At 47.5% G+C, this 19,390-nt stretch overlaps 1 protein-coding gene across 4 annotated transcripts in view; it reads right to left on the minus strand.

Moving 5' to 3' along the window:
* Window positions 1-19,390, minus strand: part of AP2B1 (adaptor related protein complex 2 subunit beta 1) — an 81,039-nt gene that overhangs the window by 13,034 nt on the left and 48,615 nt on the right. For 3 of the 4 annotated variants that reach the window (XM_057373331.1, XM_057373332.1, XM_057373333.1), the window contains exons 15-20: window positions 15,346-15,387; window positions 13,538-13,684; window positions 12,175-12,320; window positions 9,697-9,826; window positions 1,239-1,323; window positions 447-533 (exon numbers count right to left, since the gene is read on the minus strand). In XM_057373331.1, the coding sequence (XP_057229314.1) occupies window positions 447-533; window positions 1,239-1,323; window positions 9,697-9,826; window positions 12,175-12,320; window positions 13,538-13,684; window positions 15,346-15,387 (637 nt within the window). The remainder of the gene's footprint in view (window positions 1-446; window positions 534-1,238; window positions 1,324-9,696; window positions 9,827-12,174; window positions 12,321-13,537; window positions 13,685-15,345; window positions 15,388-19,390) is intronic. The other variant, XM_057373334.1, reaches the window with a different exon arrangement.

The following is a 19,390-nucleotide window of genomic DNA, read 5'->3' on the forward strand; positions in this document are numbered from 1 at the left end:
CTTGCACGAGAAGGAAGAAAGAAGCTGCCAAAAGGTGAAGTGAGCGGCCCAGGGTGATGCAGTAGGGCTGGAACACTTTGTTCAAAACTCCCAGCAGCAGGACAGGGTTGCTGAACAGCCCCAACGCCGTGTTCAGCTCTATTTAAGGAGCAGCTTTGCAGGGAAGCCAAGTATAAAAGGGAAAACAAGAATCCAAGGTCCACAATGAAAGGAAGAAACAGATCGGTAAAATCAAAGAGTTGGGATCTTTAGATGTGCTTTTATGGGGACCCAGCTGAAGTTTTTGACTGAAACAAGCCCCAGGATCCCAGGCTGCTCTATTCAAAAGTGCAACATTTATCTCTTCATTAGCCAKAAGGTTATTTTACGAAGGGGATATTAATAAGATGAGGTTTAATAGCCATATATCAAAAGCGCCCTCAGCACAGCAGAATGAAACCACTCACCAGCGTTCAGGTGACAGTCTTTAATCTGGAACTGAAGCTCATTTTCATTTGGAATATCCTTCCATGTTGCAAGGAAGACCTGGCGCTCTAGAAATAAACAAAAAAAACCCACCTCATCAGCACTGTGGGATCCTCCAGGACCCAGCATTAATTAAAACATCACAGAACATTTCAAGGTAGACAAACAGAAGAGCTTTTGGGAACTTTTTGCCCTGCTGTGGACAGATCCAGGATTTACTCCTCTCAGTCTTTCTGTAAAAGCAGCAAAGCTTTGATGGGTTTTGGCCTTCCCTRAAAGAGAGATAGTCTTTGCCATATGAGTTGTTTACAAGCCAAGAACATGCAGGATTTGACAAGAAGGAAGGAGATCCACACATTTAGAGTTATGTTACTGAAAGCTGCTTTTCAAGCAACTTCCCAGCCAATTCAAACCRTAATTTAATAAAGGTGACAAGAAACACACAGATTCCAGTGTAAATGGTATAAGGGCAAATCTTAGACTCATTCAACGGAATCAAACCCTCAAAAAACTCCAGAACTGCAACAACCCCAATGCAAACAAATATTAAAAAAAATYGACTTTAAAGGAAACAGATCTGATTCTTGTCTGGCAGAGAGAATCAGAAGAAGGAATTTGGGTTCTGGCAGCTATTGGAGCTGGAGGACAACAGGGACAGGCCACCAAACCAGACCTGGGGAGATGCAGTGGCTCGAAGGAGACACCTGCACCCAGCTGGCCCTGAGAGTACATCCTGGCCAAATGGGGCTGCCCACAGCCCTAAAAGCACTCACCCATTTTGCCATCCTCTACGAAGAGCACGTTGAGAGGGATGAGGCAGCTGAAGTAGAAGACATCGATGTTGTTTTTCACAGCCACCTGTTACAGAAGAAAAGGGGAGGTTAAAGAGTCTCTCCCAGCTGGAAATGCAAAGGGATCACAAGATTTCCCACAGTCTCATCATCTTGGAGTGCTCTCTGAGAGCAGAGGCCAGCTCAGAAAGGGAAGTCCATCTCTGAATGGGAGGCTCCCCAGAGGGATGGCACTGAGCTTCTGGGCACTTTCAGACAAGGACCAGTCCCCCATTTTCACTAAAAGCTGCCCAATTTTCCCCTGCCAGCCTTTCACTGGGCTGCTTCAGAGTCAGTTGCACCCAGGGGCTCACAGCAGCATCCCAGCTCTTTCCTGTTCCTGTTCAGCCTCTCCCCCTCCTCATTTCTTCCACCTCCCAAGCACATCCCAACCTCCTGGCTGCACACAGGTTCTGTCATATTAAACATCAGCTTCTTCATCACCCCTCTTTGCCATTCACTCTTGTAATTCCCCAGCTCCAAACCCCYGTGTATTCTTCATTTTCACCTTCATTTCCTTATTTTCCACCTCCTTGATTAATCCTGTTTCAACCCAGGCACTTTCTAGAAAACCTCAAATGGATCCACTGCCTGCATCTTCCCTGCAGCACCTCCCAAATCTCCTGCCCTTGCCTCACTGAAATCTGAACAGGGAATATGTGCGGGGTTGATTCCTGGAAGAAGAAAGCCCTGCTACAGAGCAATCAGGTAACAAAGGATCACTTGACAAAAGACTTAATTCTCAGTGTCATTAAACTCCACCAGCCCAGGGAGTTTGCCTTTATCTGGTTTGCCTTTATCACACACACTTGCCATGTTCCCCACTAATCTCTGCTGAGAGTTTTTCCCCAGGCTGGGAGAGCTGCTGGGACAAAGCAGGAGCAGAGTGGAGGTCTGAGAGGTGCACTGTCACAACACAGCACGGGAAAAGGCAGCTCTGGGCTTTATTTCCATGTCCCTCATGCTCTCCCACACAGCCAGAGCCTGTCACGGGAGCACAGCTCAGCAGACACCTGCCACTGCCTGACACCAAGGAATCTTTAACCTTGTAAGAAAGACCCACAATTGTGGCTGCRTGGGGAATTTCAGGAGCTATTTGAGCTCCTGCTTCCTTTGAAAAAGCCCAGAAGGAGTTCTCCAACTTGTCACCTGGCTGAGACACAAAAACCAGACCATGCTAAATGCTGACCCTAAGGTTTAAATGTAGTGCTACAAAGATTTGTGCCAAGACAAACTTCACTGGCATTAATAATTACACATATTGGTGTCCTGCTGGGAAAATCTACTGCCCCACAAGGCAGAAAGRCACCCACAAATGTTAAAAACCAGCTGTGGATAGAAAGAGAAGGGGAATAAACCAGTCAGCTGATGAGAMTGAGCAAGCCAGAGACAAGTGGAAGGAGATCAAGCTCCCAAACAAACTCTCCTGGCAATTGRGAAGATCCCAGGAGTGCAAAGGACKGCAGRAAGGTAAAWGTGACAATCTGTGACGTTTCTACTTTTCAGCAGCTTCTATTTAGTTCCCACTATGCAAACCAGCTTAAGAAGGGATTAGCCCAAAGCCCACTAAAACCAAGTAAATGATGGTGCAACTGAGAAAAWAAAATAAAAATTTGGGAATGGTTCTCTGTCCCATTGCTGGCATCACAACCATGAGTTGGAATGTTCAGCRCTCAAACCAGAGGCACCAGAGGGGTAAAAGCAGATTGGTGGGTGGAYTTCAGTGATTCACCTCTGGAAAATATGACAAAACATATTGGGTGAGGAGCCAGAAATGCACCTCCGAGTCTGGGGAGGGGAGAGCTGGGGGAGGGACAGCAGTGTAGCCATTCCAGATGCTCTGCCTGCATATAAGTCATGGAGACGAGCCAGAAAAGGGAAAATTTAGGCTAAATGTCTGGGAAAACCGATCGTGAGAATTATTAAGCGGCACTGAATTCCTCTGAGGAAGAGAGAAGCTCCAGTGCTTGGACTATTTAAAATCAGCCTTGACAACGCTCTGGATAAGAGGAAMTGTAGGAAAACAACAAAGCATAGCAGGGACTACACTGCACGACCAGAGATCCTTTCCAAGTCTGATTTAATGATTAATTGCCTCGCCTTAGAACAACAGAGATTACTTGGCTTTTGTAGCTAATTGTTGTTGCCATACAACAGCAGTTTCTTACAAGAGGGGCTGGAAAGCAGCTCCTTCTCTCCAGTCACGGTTCTGGAGGCACACTCCAAATTAAAATGCGAGCCCTGTCCCTGCAGTTATGGGGATGCTATAAAAAGGTATCTGCTGACCTGCTTCTCAACTCTGCAGAAACACACTGAGTAAGCTGCTTTGGCTATCTCTGGAGAGTTACCCAATTAAGASGCTCTGAAGTGCAATTTCTTCCCAGTAAAGAAAAATCAAGGCACATGCCAGCCTTCCTCCCCAACTGCATCACTGGGTTTGGTGAATGACATCACATGTCACCTTGCAAGAGCTGTAATCATGCAGRAATCAGCTGTCACAAATAACTTTTGCACACAGGATGGAAAAAGCTACAGTCTCCTTAACTTGTAGCACTGGTGAGCTCCTCAAAATGAGCTTCCTTCACTCACAGCACACATTTCCCCCAAACAGCCATGGTGCTCCATAAGATCTGGTCCATAAAAAGGTATCTGGATGGGGAAACTCTCACCAARTGGCTCCATGAGTTGGGAACAGCTTCCCAAGGTCACATTCCACATCAGAAGCACAAAAGCAGCCAGAGGCAGAGAGCAGATCCCTGGTAGAGTCTGCAAGAAGCTGAGCAGGTCATAAGAGCGACTTGCCAAAAAAAATCCAGTGCTCCTCAGGTGAGAACACTGTCCTGAGACAGCAATGACATCTGAGGTGGTAGCAGGAGCTGAGAAGTCTCTCCAGGTTTGACATGCCTGAAAGGAACCTCTGCCTGCATTCRACAAATCCTCCAGCCCAGAAAAACTTTGCTTGTGGCTCTGCAGCTTTAACCTGCTGACCTGGACGTGAGCTATCAAATCTTTAGCAAGACCTTTAGCTGCAGACATTTCAGAGTTGAAACAGAAGCATTTTTAATAAAAATGGCTTTCCATCTGTGATCTTTTAGAGAGGGGAAAAAAATATTAGTGCCTTGTGAATTTAGTCAAGCAGCCTACAAAGCTCTGAGGGATAGAAGTCAAAAGGTGTCAGATTTTTGTGTGATGCTCCACTGTTGAAAAGGTGTGAGTCCACTGAAAATTGGCTCAGGGTTTCAAATCACTTCTGTCTGGTTTGTGATCTGACTAGAGGAAGCATTACCTCTAGAAATAACCCCTGGAATGTATTTGCTCACCTTGCAGCACCCTTCTGCTGAGCTATCCTGTAGTCCAGCCCTCTAATAGACCAAACATTATTATTTTGGGGAAGAGGTCCCTCACAAGAACGATGTGAAGCTATTTTCTTCAATAATGTGGGTTTCTGATGCTCTAAATCACAGGCTTGAGCAACAGAACTGACTTTGAAAGTCAAGTCTGAAAGCAACACAGATGCTTCCCATCAGCAGCAAGTACACAACATACCCACTTGGAATCCCATTAGCACYTACACTAAATTAAGGAATTCCTTAAGTTGGGTTTTGCTTCAGAGCCTGGGAACAGCTAAGAAAAACTCTCCTCTGCAGAGCCTTTTTTACCTCCCAAGGTCACGGCTCGTTCTGTGCCAGGCTGCTGCTCTGCCCCCAGAGAATGCCACTCCTTCCTTTCATTTTGTGTGACAGGTGAGGGCTCTCAGGGTCCCGGGGTGCCACATTCTCTGCCAGCCCGCAGGGACGAGCGCGGAGCCGGAGCTGTGCACGCACAGYGAGCCTGGGTTACGTCAATGGTCAGGGAACACAGAGTTACTGGGAGGGCTGTGCTCCTCCAAATGTACAATTTATAAATGTGCTGCACCATGTGGCAGGCGGGCTCTTAACCCCCAAACCAGCAGCTTTCCACAGCTCTGTGAGGAACTGGCTGCAGACGCCAAGCTGGGATGCAAGTCCTTCATTCAGAGCGTTCCCAGGAGGGTTCTTTGCCAAAATAAGACTCTCACAAGTAAAGACTGTTAAAGAATAACCCAGGAAACAAACCCAAGAAGCATCTTCCCCATGTAGATACCCACAAGTGTGGTGTGGGGCTGGTCAGGGATTCGGACATCACGCCCCCATGGGCAGATATTGTGTGATTTATTAAGGAGGGTGAACATCTCCTGGCTGCAATTGCTGCTCACAATGATTCTCAGCCTTGTTTCCACGGGGAGCTGGATGTGTGAAATCTGTTCCCGGGTTGTGAGCGCTGCGTTTGTGACCTGAGATCCATTAAGAGCTCTGATGAATGAGAGCCCCAGCGGTTGCGCACAGCGAGGCGCTGGAGCGTGCAGGAGCACAGGTGATGAGTTACAGCAGAGCTGGGACTGTGAGGATGAGCATCACCTGCTGCATTAGCAACTCTGATACTGGCTCTGTGAAGAAGCTGCACCTTCTTCCTCTGCCTCTACAAAAACATTTCACTAAACTCACTTCAAGAAACAAAAGCATGCTGCACCTCACACTGCCCAGCAACAGGGCCATGTTGCCAAGTGCCACCTGTCAAGGAGAAATGCAGCTGGCACATCCTTCCCTTTCCAAACTCAGATCATTAAAAAATAAAAACCCACTTTGAAAAATTCAAGCTTTTTTTTTGGCTGCAGCAAACAGGGCTGGCACTGACAGCAGGTAATGCTGGGGAACAGGACAGGATGATGGGGATGGGACATGACGGGGAATGGAACACACTGATGGGAAATGGGACACACTGATGGAGAATGGGACACATCGATGGGGAATGGGATATGTTGATGGGGAATGGGACATGAATGGGTCACCCTGATGGGGAATGGGACAGGAATGGGACACCCTGATGGGGAATGGGACAGAAATGGGACACACTGATGGGGAATAGGACATAATCATGGTGCATTCAGAATGTGCACCCCAAGAGAGTGGCTCCAGCATCAGGAAGACTTTGTGCTTTTCCAGGAGTGCTTACAGCTCATTTTCAATTGTATTGTCTCGTGCAAGAGGTTATAATCTCCCAGAAGAGATGATCACACTGTGCCATGACAGGCCAGGCCTGAGCTCCGAAACTGTGGCAGCAGGTTGGGTCCACTTACCCCATTTCCAGGATTAGGGGGGCAGTTCTTGTGTGCTCTGATGGGTATTTCAATTTCACAGCATTTCATAGCTGTTAAAATGCCARTTATTAGGAACAGTGGCTCTCTTTAGCACAGAAAGGCTCTCATCCCAGGCATTTCCTAATTCCAAATTTGTCTTGAAGAAGCATCTGGAAAGATTTATAATTCCTCACCAGTGCAAATCCCCATTTCAGAAGCCACCTTCCCCTTTGAGAGCTGAAGGTCTCACACTCGTGGTGGCAAAGACACCTCACTCAGCCCAGGTCTTCCACCAGATATGACCCTCACAGCCCACATGCCACCAGCAGTGTCACCACTGCGGGTGACACTGCTTTGATTGTGAAAAGGCAGCACTACAGGAACCAGGAAAACCTGCCCAGCTCTCAGAGACACCTTAACGGCTGTCAAACACCCAGAAAGGTTAACACAGCCTCTCACAGATCTTTGGGTAAGAGCTTGTTGCTATTTACTGGTGCCATGCTGTAGAGGGCAGGGACCGAAGCACACACATGCACCAGGCAGCCCCCAAAATGCTGGCAAGGCACTGCCARGTGTCCCCCACCAGAAGTTGGGAACACACAAATTACTAAGTCAGATTTTTTTTAGCAAGAGGGACACTCCAAAAGAAGCTTTTTAACCTGACAGCAGCTTTTTAATTTGCAAGRAATGAAAAAGATGAACCAGAGAGCAGGGATTGGGGTTTGCTCAGCTCTGCAGTGCTGTGCCAAGCCTAATTTTACCCTTTGGATAAATCTCTGCTTGACTGGGGGTTAAAGGTGAGTAAACAAGTCAAGAAAATGATCATGATGACTTTGGGATGCAAGGGAGAAGCCTGGTATTCGGTATCACAAGATGCAAGGTGACTAGCAAACACAAGACTCTTCAGCTGTATTTTACCTAAATAAGCCTCTGAAAATATTTCAGTCTTCCTCAGCTTCTTGCAAAAATGTCTTTTTTGTTACCTTGTCAAATATTTTAGTTCCTCTCCATGATTACAAATGTCAAGATTAAATGAGCTGTATTGGGTGAAAGATTAGAWATGGTAATAAAAATAACCTGAACAAGACATGAATTCATTACTTCTGGAATAGTTGCCTAAGGAATGTACAACTAGTCTTTGAAGTGTCTAATTAACATGACAAAAAGTTGAAAGCTATCAGTTTGGTTACTTCAGGACTTATTTTTCTTGTTGCTAAAAACAAAAAACTCCCACCAGAATAGGAGATGAACATAAGGTCCTCAGGTTCAAACCAGCCCTGCATCTGCTTCAATGTTCCCGAGCTGAGAAAAAAAAACCCCACATTAAGTAAATCCAACCTGATGACTGTTTTGGTTCTTCAATGAATCTGGGAACATTCGTATTCTCCACTCCTATATTATGCTATAAATTGTTCCCTAAGTAGGTCACCAAAGTGATTTCTGAATGTTTCMAGACGAATCCATTCTACATGGACCCACAAAAACAAACCAGAGCCTTGGCTGTCAGGGCATTGATAGGTCTCCATCAAGCCCACTGCTGTCAAAAAAGTAAGGGGAGTGCTCTTTTTAATTTGGCATCTGCTGTCGTGATTCAACTCTTTGCAGAGAAATATACTATTACTCCATATGGCAGCTCCCCAATTGTGAAAGGGCAGCCAAGTCCTATGGCAATGAGAGCCTCAGCAAATTAACAACCGAGTCTGGCACTAATGAATGCTCCACTGGCTCAATAGAAGGTAGCTGGAGGTTTCCTCACATGTTYGCTCTCAGCTTTGTTCTAGCGGGAGATGCTACAAGAAACAAACTGTGTTCCAAGCCCTTTGGAGATTGAATAACCCAAATACTTCACTTCCTTCCTGATCAAAGGGAGCAGCGACTTGAGGCTGCCTTGTTGAGAGTCCCCAGTGCTGYGGAGGATGATGGGGACTGTCACCTCCTGGAGAATTCCACACTCCCTTCAGAGCAGGAGGCAGATTCYACTGCAGCTGACCCAAATGCAACCTCACCTTCGTGACCTGGTTGCAGAAGGAATGCAGCTTTTGCAGAGGCTGGRAGAGCCAATTGTGGAAGCCAGGCCATGGGATTCATTCACTGTCTGTGCCCTCCCCCGTCGCATGACTGCGCTCGGAGCCCGAGTGTGGGACTGCTCCTTTGAGTGCCAGRGAAGCTATTTCAAGCTGTTTGCCCAAAGACTCATCAATAAGTCATAAGCCCCAGAATGGAAGTCAAGACAAGGGGAAAAAACAGTTGTTCAGGCAGATTAAATAGTAACTTCCATTGGATTCTCTTAAATCAAAAAGAGAAAGAGCTSCTTCAAAATATTCCCCTCTATGGGTCGCTGTGCTGCAGGACCTAACCCAGTCCCACCTTGTGGAGACCTGAGGTGAGAGAAACATGCTGCAGTGCAATTAACTGCATCTCTGGGATACTGGGAAATCATCCTGTCATCCCAGACACCCAGAGCAGAGGGAAGAGTCGCTGACCTTCACTCCACAGAATGCTTGCACATGGCAGCAGTAGGGAAGAGCCTCCTCCCAGGGAGAATTGTCTGCCTGATGACTTCCAGACCACTCTGGCCCAAAGCAGAAGGGAACATCTCCCTGGATGTGTCCTGTCTTTAYCAGATTGACAGCCCAATGTGATAAAGAGGCTCCTCCAGGGAGTGCTGTCCCCGCCATGCACCAACACTCTCATTAATGAAACATGAGCTGCCCACGTCATTTCTCCTCTGCCTTTCCTGGAACACACTGCCTTGGGTGAAGCTACCCGGGGCAGGGATGTGCCTTTGTGAAGCACCCTGGAATTTAAGAGCACTAGAGAAATATTAATCACTCAGCAGTTGCCATCTTTCCTGCAATTCCTTTAATTGCCTCAGTTCTTACTGACAGCTCTCTCTGCCTGCTCCACCACAGCTACTTCCTCTGTTCAGACCAGTTCAGAAAGCCAACCAAACCAACCAAAAATGCCCACTTTACAGAACAGTGTTACTGGAGCAAAGCCCTTAATCTAYACAGATGCAAGCAGCTTGCTTGAGGTGTTTGAAAAGTCACAAGATTCGAGAAATTTCTGTTTCAGTCTTTATGAGAGAGACTAGGAAAAGRAAGAGGACTAAATTTTGGCCAGACTCGAGGCCCAAATCCATGAGGTCTGCCTGATTACATGTGGTATTTTGTGATTAGAGCTGTGCTGGGCCAAACAAACTGGGCTGAGCCCCCGCTGAGCTCCCCCAAAAGAGATAATCCTTACCTGAAGGTTGTTCAGAGGCTCCATTTTCATKACTGGTCCCAGAGTGTTGAGGGGCAGGGAGACATCAATACTTTGGTTTGGCATCAGAGGGGTGTGAATGGCCAGGGGGGTGCTCGGGATGACCCCAAAGCTGGGCAAGAGAAGAACAGAGGTGATGAGAGGTCCAAAAAATTGCCCAAAATACACCCAAAATATGAAGTTCCTTTTGTCAAACAGCACCTGGCTCATTTTCCCACCACTCCTGAGCTGCCTCTGCTGTCACTCCAGGGAGGGAACACAGCTCAAAYGAACAGAGGAAGTAAGGCAAGGCAYRGGAAACTCATTCAGGGTGATCTTGCTGGCACAATGACCATCCTGCTCCAGGAACCAGCCCCTGGGAACTCTCCCATTACCCACTCAGAAACAGCTCTTGTTTCTCTCCTCCCGAGCTCCAGAGCACTGCAGGTAGGGTACATCACACCCTGCATCGCTGAAGCTGTGGCAGGGGGAACTGGAGCCAGCACAGAGCAGAGCCAAGGAGGAACATGTGCTTTGGAACAGCACTGGAGAACATGAGAATCAACAGAGCCAGCTGCTAGTCCTGAATGACAGCACCTGGCTCAGCTGCCTGCTTGGAGGCTCCTTCATGGGGATGGATCCCAGCAATGTTTACTTGCCTGTGCAGCCCAAGGAACATTTAATTCTACAGGCACCTCTGCTTAGTGTGGAGAAGAGGGAAAACAGCTCACATTTAGCTCAGCACTCCCATACTACGGAACAGCTGCTTTCCAAAAGCAGATGGAAGCCCAGATGTTTCGGTGTCCACTCAGAAATGCATTTCTCTTGAGCAGAATTCACATTAGCTCAGGGGTCTCAGAGMATTTGCAGGATGGATAGGTGTGTATTTTTATTTTATTTGCTAGAAGCTTGATACTGTCTCTGCACAGTCAGCCACATTTATCAGGTTTGTCACTCTTTCAGAAACCAATAAATGCCCCATTCTTGGTTCTCCTTAGTTTTGTGCTCCAGGGAGCTGAAATAGGARTATTCTTAGCAAGGGTTTAACCACATGAYTTGCCTTCTGCAGCCATTTCACCTKCGAGGACACAAACCCTCATGTYTTCCCTAAGACTCAGAGGGAACCAAATTTGCAGTTCATTTTTAAGGGGCTGTGATATTACAGCACACCAGAGCTTTAGCCTGATTTTTTTCTAATGCTTTATCCCAAGACTGCAGTGAATGTGATTAGCAACAGCAGGAAAGGAGGGAAAAGCAATAGAAACTTCCCAATCACAAACCTTAATATTTGCACTCAAAGAATCAGCCCTCTGCAGCTCTTTCTAATGCACCAGCCACAGTGGAAAGCATTGACAGGAGAGCAGCATTTGWAAAAGAGCAAATGGTAAGTTGTATATGAAGCTTGTGCTGCAAGAGTAAAAACTGCTGGTTTGCTGTATTTAAACTTTTTACATCCTTGAAGTACCATCTAGTGAGGCTAAAACATAGCTTGATGGATGGGGGGAAAAATCCCAAACAAAATGYCTTTTTTCCCAGGCCAATTTGCATGAAACATTTGCATACAGCAGCTTAGCAAAACTCTCCAGAAAAATATGGCAGTCCAGAGAGAACATTTACTGAGACATACTTAGCATAATGACTTTTCTAAGTAAATCTTATTCGTCCCAAGAAATCCTGCATTTGCAAGGCTAACAGTGAGATTAAAGACATGTTTCAGTGGATCTTCAGTGGAGAGAACCCTTTTCCAGTGAAGTGGTATTAAGAAAAACATGTCAGGCACAAGATACTCTTTGCAGCCTTGATAAGAAGTAGCCTGGTCCTTGCTGAAGATAACACACGGCAAACCTCCAGATTTGCTCCCTGGAAAGGCTATTTGAGGGAAGACACCACCATACCAAGTCCTTTGGCTGAGATGGGTTTCCAAGAACAATCTGAATGCTCTAAACTTTCAAGTGGCYGCTGCTTCTGACAAAATTCTGCTGCCTATTAGAGGGAGAACTTGTGCCACAGGCTCCCAGCTTGCAGCTCCTTCAGTGACAAGCAGCTTTATTAAGGAGCCCTGAGCTTCCAGACAGTCTGAGGGGCAGCAAAGCAATTAARTCAGGAGGCTGAGGCATCATTTGTGTAGCTCAGATCCTGCCTGTTGGTGCTCTTGCTTTCCCCAGGACACTTGCTGGCCATCAACCCACCAACCTGCCCAACAACTCATGAGGATGCTTTTAAACTGCACCGAGATGAAATGGGGCAGATGCTGTTTCAGAGCTGCTGCCTGTTTCCTCTCAGGTTTATCAGTCTGTTTTTTCAGCTCTTTCATGTAATTTTGGTGCAATGGAGAGGTCAGCCTGCATCATCCAAGCTATTTCCACGACTGCATTACACACCTAAGCACAAGCCCTCCCTAAATTTAGCAGTGTGGGCACAAGCTGCTTTCCCAGGAGCACACCATCTGTTGAACACAGCACATTGCTGTTAATTTCTTACCTGTTCTTATTGAACTGAATGGCAAAGTCAGTCATGTGCTGCAAAGCCTTATTGGTAAAGTTCATCTCCATGTAGATGTGCCCCTGCCTGTGGCTGAATGTGCCTGAGATCTCCAGTCCTTTGGCCTTCACTGCAGGAAGCCAAACCTTGAACACAAGAGATTTCACTCAGTACAAGCAGCCTGGCCTGAAGGGAACAAACAAGCAGAGCTTCCCAAAAAAAAMMMCAGAAGTCCTGAGCTCAGAAATCCAGCTACATCAGCACACRAAGCCCACAAAGGCTAAAAAACCACTACAGGAAGGTGGGACAYGGGTGTTGAAAGGATGGAGCTCACCACTGAGGAACTAGCTTGCTGCTCCTAATCCATATTTGCTCACAGCACTCAGGGAAGAATTCCAATTACTACAGCATTAGTGTTCACGAGAGCAGGGCCAGCTTGTGTCCATCACACTGATGGGAGACTTACCCAGTCTGCTGCTGGACAGCCTTCTCCAGGGGCTGGCTGGGCTATTGGAGGCAGGACAATACTAAAGTTTGAACCAAATAAAATCACAGGCTTGGTGCTATTATCTGTTGTGGGTTCTGGATTCCCAAATCACCTTTGTGGGAAAAAACCCAGACCCAAATCTGAGTACAAAATGAGGTTGTGCTTAGCTCAGAATTCCTGTGGGTTTTTTGTATTTGGTCTTATACAGTGTGTAATAACTCCAAGGACCAAAAGGTTTGATTATGGTCTGCATTACCTTGAGATCCTCAACATCAGAGTATGGCTTAAATTTATCCAATCATGGACTGTTCAAGTCCATTTTTGTTTATTTCTTTCCAGGAGCCTGAGCTCCCTTTGGCTGCTCCAGAACCACGTTCTGTGTCTCATGACCCCTCCCAAATTCATGCTTCAGCCAAAGCCTCTGTGTCTGTCACTGGCAGAACATTTCTCTGCATTTCAATGCGGCACCATCATCCCAATCACATGGCTTTATCTTCACTGTCACGCTGGATTCTTCTAAATAAACAAATCTGCTAGGAAACTTGTTGCAAATTGTGTCTTGCCCTCAGTTTCCTGGGGAAGCTCGTTAAGAAGCAGGAAAGAGGCTCTGACACAACCAAAAGTCTCAGATCTTATCTAAGCCACTCTTTAAAGAATTGTTGTCACAGGTAAAATGAGGGGACTGCTAAAATACCAGAAGTGTGTAACTAATAAATGACACGGTCTCCAACATGGAGTTACTTGGGAAAAGCCCAGGGACTGAGTTGAACTTCTTGCACCAGAAACYCACAATAAATGGGACAAGTGAGCAATGCCAGACTCGTTGTAGCCYAAGGGAAGGTGATAAACTGGGGATGACTGTTTTTCCTTACGTACAGACTTGGGAGCCACATATCCTCCTGGAGCCATCCCTATGCCAGGCGAGAGCTCGAAGAGATCGTTGAGTCCACTGCTGACCACTGCTGGGGTGGGAGAAGGAGCAAAAGTGGCTGGCACAGAGGAGGGGATGTAGGTCTGTCCCACCTGGAGGAGTCAAAAGAACAGGCACTCGTTACCACCATGTGTGAGAGCTGCTTATTAAATAAAGCATGAATTCGGGCAATATCCTAAATATTTTAAAGCCATTTGCAGCTTCCCCACTGATTTATCAATCATGCTAAATTATGCATTTGAAYTCCAAAGCTCTTGGCAGCTAATCCCTACACTCGGCTGTCACCTCAACCAAGCTTTCACATCATTTTTTATAGCTCCAGTTATCTATTCCCACTGTAGAGGAACSTTTCTTCTCCGTCTCTCCTTCTCATAAGACAATTATGTTTTGTGGATCTACCCTACATAAACCCAGGGAGAAGAGCAATTGCTTCAAATCTTCCCCCAGCTCCGTCAGCCTTCAGGARTCTGCAAGATTTTGCATATCCAGAGATAGCAAGGGAGTCATGACCGTGTTGTGTACTCCCACCCAAAGCCAGAGCTCTGCATTCTCAGCACCGTGGCCCAAAAGGTTCCTTACAYGAAGCAGAGTCTGCCAGAGGACAACCTCCCTGCAATGAAGGACAATCCTTCCCTCCCAGGACCTAAATGAGAGCACCAAAACTGGAATGTTAACCTTTAGGTGCCCAGCTTCAGATGGGACAGTCACACTCAAGTTAAGCACCCAAATTCTGTCCCTARCAGGATGAATTCTGTGCCTGAGAGCAGGATCCCCCAGGCAGAATGACCAGGACAGAGCTGCCTGGAGGGTTTTTGCTGGCCCAGGAGGGCAGAGACCTGGCTCTGTAGGTGTGATGACTACAGGGAACCGTCTCCCATGTCCTGCTGTGGGCTGCCTGCGTGTACAGGTGTCCTGTGCAACCGGCTCTCCTCTGCCCTCRTGCTGAAGGAAGGAAGGAATGCCAGATGTGCAGGGAAAGGAAGAGAGAGAATGACTGCAGGGTCTGTGAAAAGCCCTCCCTCCACAAGTGAGTATGCTTTCCTCCCTGAATTACTGGAGACAGAGACCTGGAGCTTTCTAGGGGACACCACTCCTGGCTGAGGGYTGGAAACACACTCCATCCTGCCCACTGCATCTCCAAGTCATGTTTCACTCCCTTTCCACGCTTTTCTGGAAGAAGCTTTTATGAGCCTGAAGTCAAGGGTGCTTTGAAAGGAGGTTGAAACTCTCCCAAGTCCTGGAAAGTGCTATTGGCACCAGGACATCCAGAGAAGGTGGCTGATGGCAGCAATGACCACACAGGAAAGGTCAGAGCATCTGATCCTGATATCCAGGCAAAAATCTGACGTGGAGTTTGGGAGGAGAAAATCACTGATTCAGGCAAATCGGTGGTGACACTGGGTTAGGGTGACAGAGCAGGCTTTGTGAGGAGGGATGAGCATCCTTGGCCTTTCAGTTCCACAAGGATGAGGCATTGCCAGGGTTAACGCTGCTGCTCCAACTAAAAGCTCTGAGGAGGAAGAGCTAAGCAGAGAGAGTGAACAGCTCTRGCCCTGGCTGCTCTTAGGAAAGCCCATGTGGCAGCTGGCCTCCAATCAACATAGGTGGGGACCTTTTCACTTGCATTTATCCATTTTTAAACATCTGCAGGGCTTTGAAGCACCTTCCAGCACGTCACAGGTGAGGTTACACTGAAAAACCCTGAGCTTTGTGCAGCTGTTTAAATTGGGGAAAAAAATGGAATGGCACTTACTGCCGGGCTTCCTCCAATGCCCCCGCCAAGGTCACTGCCAAGCTGAAAGAGAGAAGGAGAGAGAGGAGAGGAAGACCGAGATCATTTAAGCTGAGTGTCAGATGGCCGGAGCGGAGCCCGGGCGCCGCGAGCGCGGATCGCTCCCGTGTACAGGACAGACAGAAATGCAGTGCTGGAAAGCACAGGGAACAGAGGGGCTGCTGGGGGAGCAGAGCTACTTGGACAGCTACCCCACTCACTCAGTGTGCACAGGAGCATTTTGCAGGTTAATAAGAACAAAAATCCCTCCCTTCTTGCSCTTGTTGTCTGCACCAAAACCTCCTTTCCTCACGTTTCATGCACCGGTGCTTCCCCTCCTGCCAGACAGCCCCACAAAACCCAGTGGGGTAACTGTGAAATGGCACAAAAATAAAACTGACAGGAAGCTGACTTCCTGAAAGCTTTGGTTTTTGAGGGAGCAGCTATGAACTGCAGGCAAACACAACGAATTTTGGCCGTGCTCCTCCAACATGCGGCTCTTTGCAGCGACGAGGAGGGAGGAGAATGGGATCCGTGCTGGTTCTCACAACAGCTCAGAGAGGGGGGCTTTGAGGATKCTCCCCTCCCTCAGACAGAGAAAAAACAGCTTTATCATCTAATRAGCAGCAAAGACACCTCCCAGGGCACCAGGGTATTTCAGCACCAATTTCTGCCAAGCTACACATTCACAGTCAGAAGTGACTGAAAYAACCCTCCATAAACACAAAAACCTCTCTGGGGCCCTTCTGCAGCCCACCTAGAGCTCTCCCCCAACAAGTTCCCTTCACAAAGCACCCCGACCACATTCCCCATGACAAARCTCATTTTTCAAACCTCCCCATCATTCCACATGCTCAGGAGAATTCAGAGACCAGGGCAGGCTCTGAGGCTTGGCTACAAGCGCTGTTTGCAAGTACAACATCACTCCTGTGAATATTTAAAATGCACTTAACAGATGACTGATAGCCAGGAGGAAACAAGCACAGATCTGCAGTGGTTATTCACTGCAGAGACATCTCCAGGCTTATCTGTGTCCCAGGCTTTTCTTCTCGAGACCAGGCTGATTTTTTTTGCCTAGAATGGAATTTTTTTTAGTCACATTCGGATAAGGAACATGACCTGACAACGTGCACAGAGGATGATGTAAGTGCAGGGGTGAGGTAGGAGCTCGCCCCATTAGGAAAAGGTTGGACTGGCAGACCAGAACATCCCAGCTCACCTTGTGGATGGTTTTGTTCTTCCATTTGATTAGGATTTGGGGAATTAGTTTGCTTTTAAAAAAGCATGTGACAAACTGGGTGAATAAAGGATCCAGATATGTTGTTCAAATGAGTGCTGGTGTGTCAGAATACTGAATAAATGCACCATACAGCTGAAGCAGAAGCTTTCAGGAGCACCCATGCTTAGAGCCAAAAAGGCTCTGACCTTTTCTCTCTGCACAAAAAACTTGGAAATTAACTTTACTCTGATCTCTCCCAGCCTGCTCCCAGTGAGATCTCACAGCAAATGCATTTTATGCTGGTCAAGAGATACCATAAAGCCTCACACCWCTCTCCAGCAGAGCACAGCTAAAAGGGATAAATTACCCTGAGAAGAGCAGCAAAGGTGTAAAACAGTGACTTACCAGATGATAACCAGCCCCCATAAAACCAGTAAAATGTGCCAAATCCCTGTTCTTCCCCGGATCTCCCTCCCATCCCTGGCACCTCTCCTTCCCCACTCCCCACAGGAGCCACCTGATGCAGCATTAGCCACCCTAAGCAGGTGCTGGAGAAGAACAAATCACCCACAATTTGMTTTTTGTTAAGAAGCCTGAAGAGCTTTTTCCTCAAGTGGGACTCAGTTTATTCCTACTTGAGCTCATGGCAGAAGCTGAGATCCTCCACCTTTTGCAGGAGATACCTGTCCATAGAGCAAGCCAGGCTCTTGCTGTCCAGTTTCCTCAGCTTACTTAAGAAATAACWGATAAAAGTGAGTCAAAAGAAGGATCACGCAGAGACCAAAGGAAGCCAGTCAGAGGATGCAAATCCAATTAATATTGAGCTTATAAAATAAGGCTTATTACACTGTCAAGTCTCCCCCACAGAAAGAGCCTGACAGAGCAGAGTTTTGTTCTGCTGACTGCTCTCTAAGCCAAGCCACGGTTTAGATGAATATATCAGATCATTTACATCTTGTTACTGGCTCACTGAGGAGWAATAAATGCAACTATTACACCTCATCCCTATTCAGAGTCTTGCATGCAGATGAACTTCATGCTTTACGTTGGCAGGCAGTGAAGTCCGGGGGAAAAGAAAGAAGCCGGCTCATTCYCAGATATCATTGTGTGCACGGAGGATTTCTGCTCCTGTTGTCTGCAGCAGGAGCAAGGCTGGTTTATCAAGCAGCAAGCATTTTACAAAGGGTATTATGGAAATGACTGAATAATTCTGCATAATCAAGCCAGATGTTAACTATTCTAGCATTTCCTACTACACTCATCACAAGGAGCTGCAGGGTAGGAATCCAACCTYGAAGCAGCTCGTACACTGATATTGGCTGTGAGGGACAGGGAATGACATATTGGGGCTCCTCGAGCTATCCACAAGTCTTCCATTTTCCCTAAATGTCAGGCCTTCTGGGGAAAGTAGAATTTGGATTTATTGGTTAAGACTCCAGCTCTCACAAAAAGGAGAAATAAAAACCTGACTGGCTCAGAGAATTCACCACGAGTCCCCTGTGTGTTTCCAGATTGGACCCAACATCTCATTTCAATGCCGGGAAGCTCCAAACTGCTGAAGCCCTTCTTTAGTGGTTGGAGGGCTCTGCAGAGCACAGCCTGAGCCTCTCCTGGCTCCTGTGCTCAGGCCCAAGCACTGCAGATGTGCTCCAGAGCCGCAGAGCTGGCGCCGAGGAGCTGCAGCTCCTCTTGTCCCTACAGGCAGAGCTGGCTGTGCCCAGACTGAAGAGAGAAGCGACAGCATTTCTACTGCACCAGAAGTTACAGGGGGAAATTAATAAAGAACTGATCAGTCCCCCATCACTTCCCAGTGCAGCAGCACAGAATTTCCTTTTTCTGTTTCTCTTGCCTGTCACCCTTCCATGGCACTGACACTTTCCCCATTCAGCAACTCCAGGTCTGTTTCTCCTCCTGCAAGATGCCCAGATCACAACTTTATTCCCAACTCAGGATGATGGAAGCAATGGTACCAGTGATGTGTGTGAGTAAGAGGGAAGAAGGAAGACAGAGAGAACAGGAACCAATTACCCACGRAGTGTCCTCTCCCATCTGGAGTGACAGGCAGAGTGCAGAAGGAAAGAAACAGATATTAGTCAGGCATGAAGTGCTGCTGAAGCAATTCCCCAGGACCTGCAGCTCTACTTAACCATTTCCATTTGTYTCACKGGCAGACAGACACTCCTGCCAGAARGGCAACYTGGACCTGCCCTACAGGWGAGCCAYRGAACAGCCCTACAGACCAGAGGACCACGATAACACAGCTGCCAGCCCCGCTCGGGCTGAAACGCTCCCTGYCAAGGTGGGGTGGGCAAGGGGCGGCTCTTGCTGGTCCAAGGGAAGTCCCAGCACTGCAGAGCCCTGATCCTGATCCTGATCCCAAAGCTGGCAGGTTTGCCTCTTGCTGAAGAGGTGAAGCCTCTTGCCTCTCTTGCCCAGGTTAAACAGATGCCAGCTTCAGAGGGTGAACAGGGAGTCTCRGCCCCCAAATGCAAAAAAGTTCTTGAAGCAGGAATTCTCTTTATTCCCTCCAAACTCATCCTGCCCCAACAACACCTGAGCAGCCACACAGGTTTAAAGAAGAGGCTGGGCTCAACCCTGTACCAATAAAACCAGTGCCAGCACCTCTTCCCAAACWGCATCAGCACCTTCACTTTGCAGGAGTTGGCTTGGACAGCACCGCAGCTGCTCTGCAGTCAGAGAGCCTTTGCCCTGCAATTCCAGCTCTGGGGAAGCAGTTCTGCTGACTTATGAAGTGCAGCAGGGCTGGAGTTACTGCATTAGGAGGGTTTATTTGCATCTTAACAGCAG

The sequence above is a fragment of the Malurus melanocephalus genome, unplaced genomic scaffold, assembly GCF_030028575.1.
Source record: "Malurus melanocephalus ecotype Western Australia unplaced genomic scaffold, MMel_1.1 scaffold_193, whole genome shotgun sequence".
Taxonomy (NCBI): Eukaryota; Metazoa; Chordata; class Aves; order Passeriformes; family Maluridae; genus Malurus; species Malurus melanocephalus.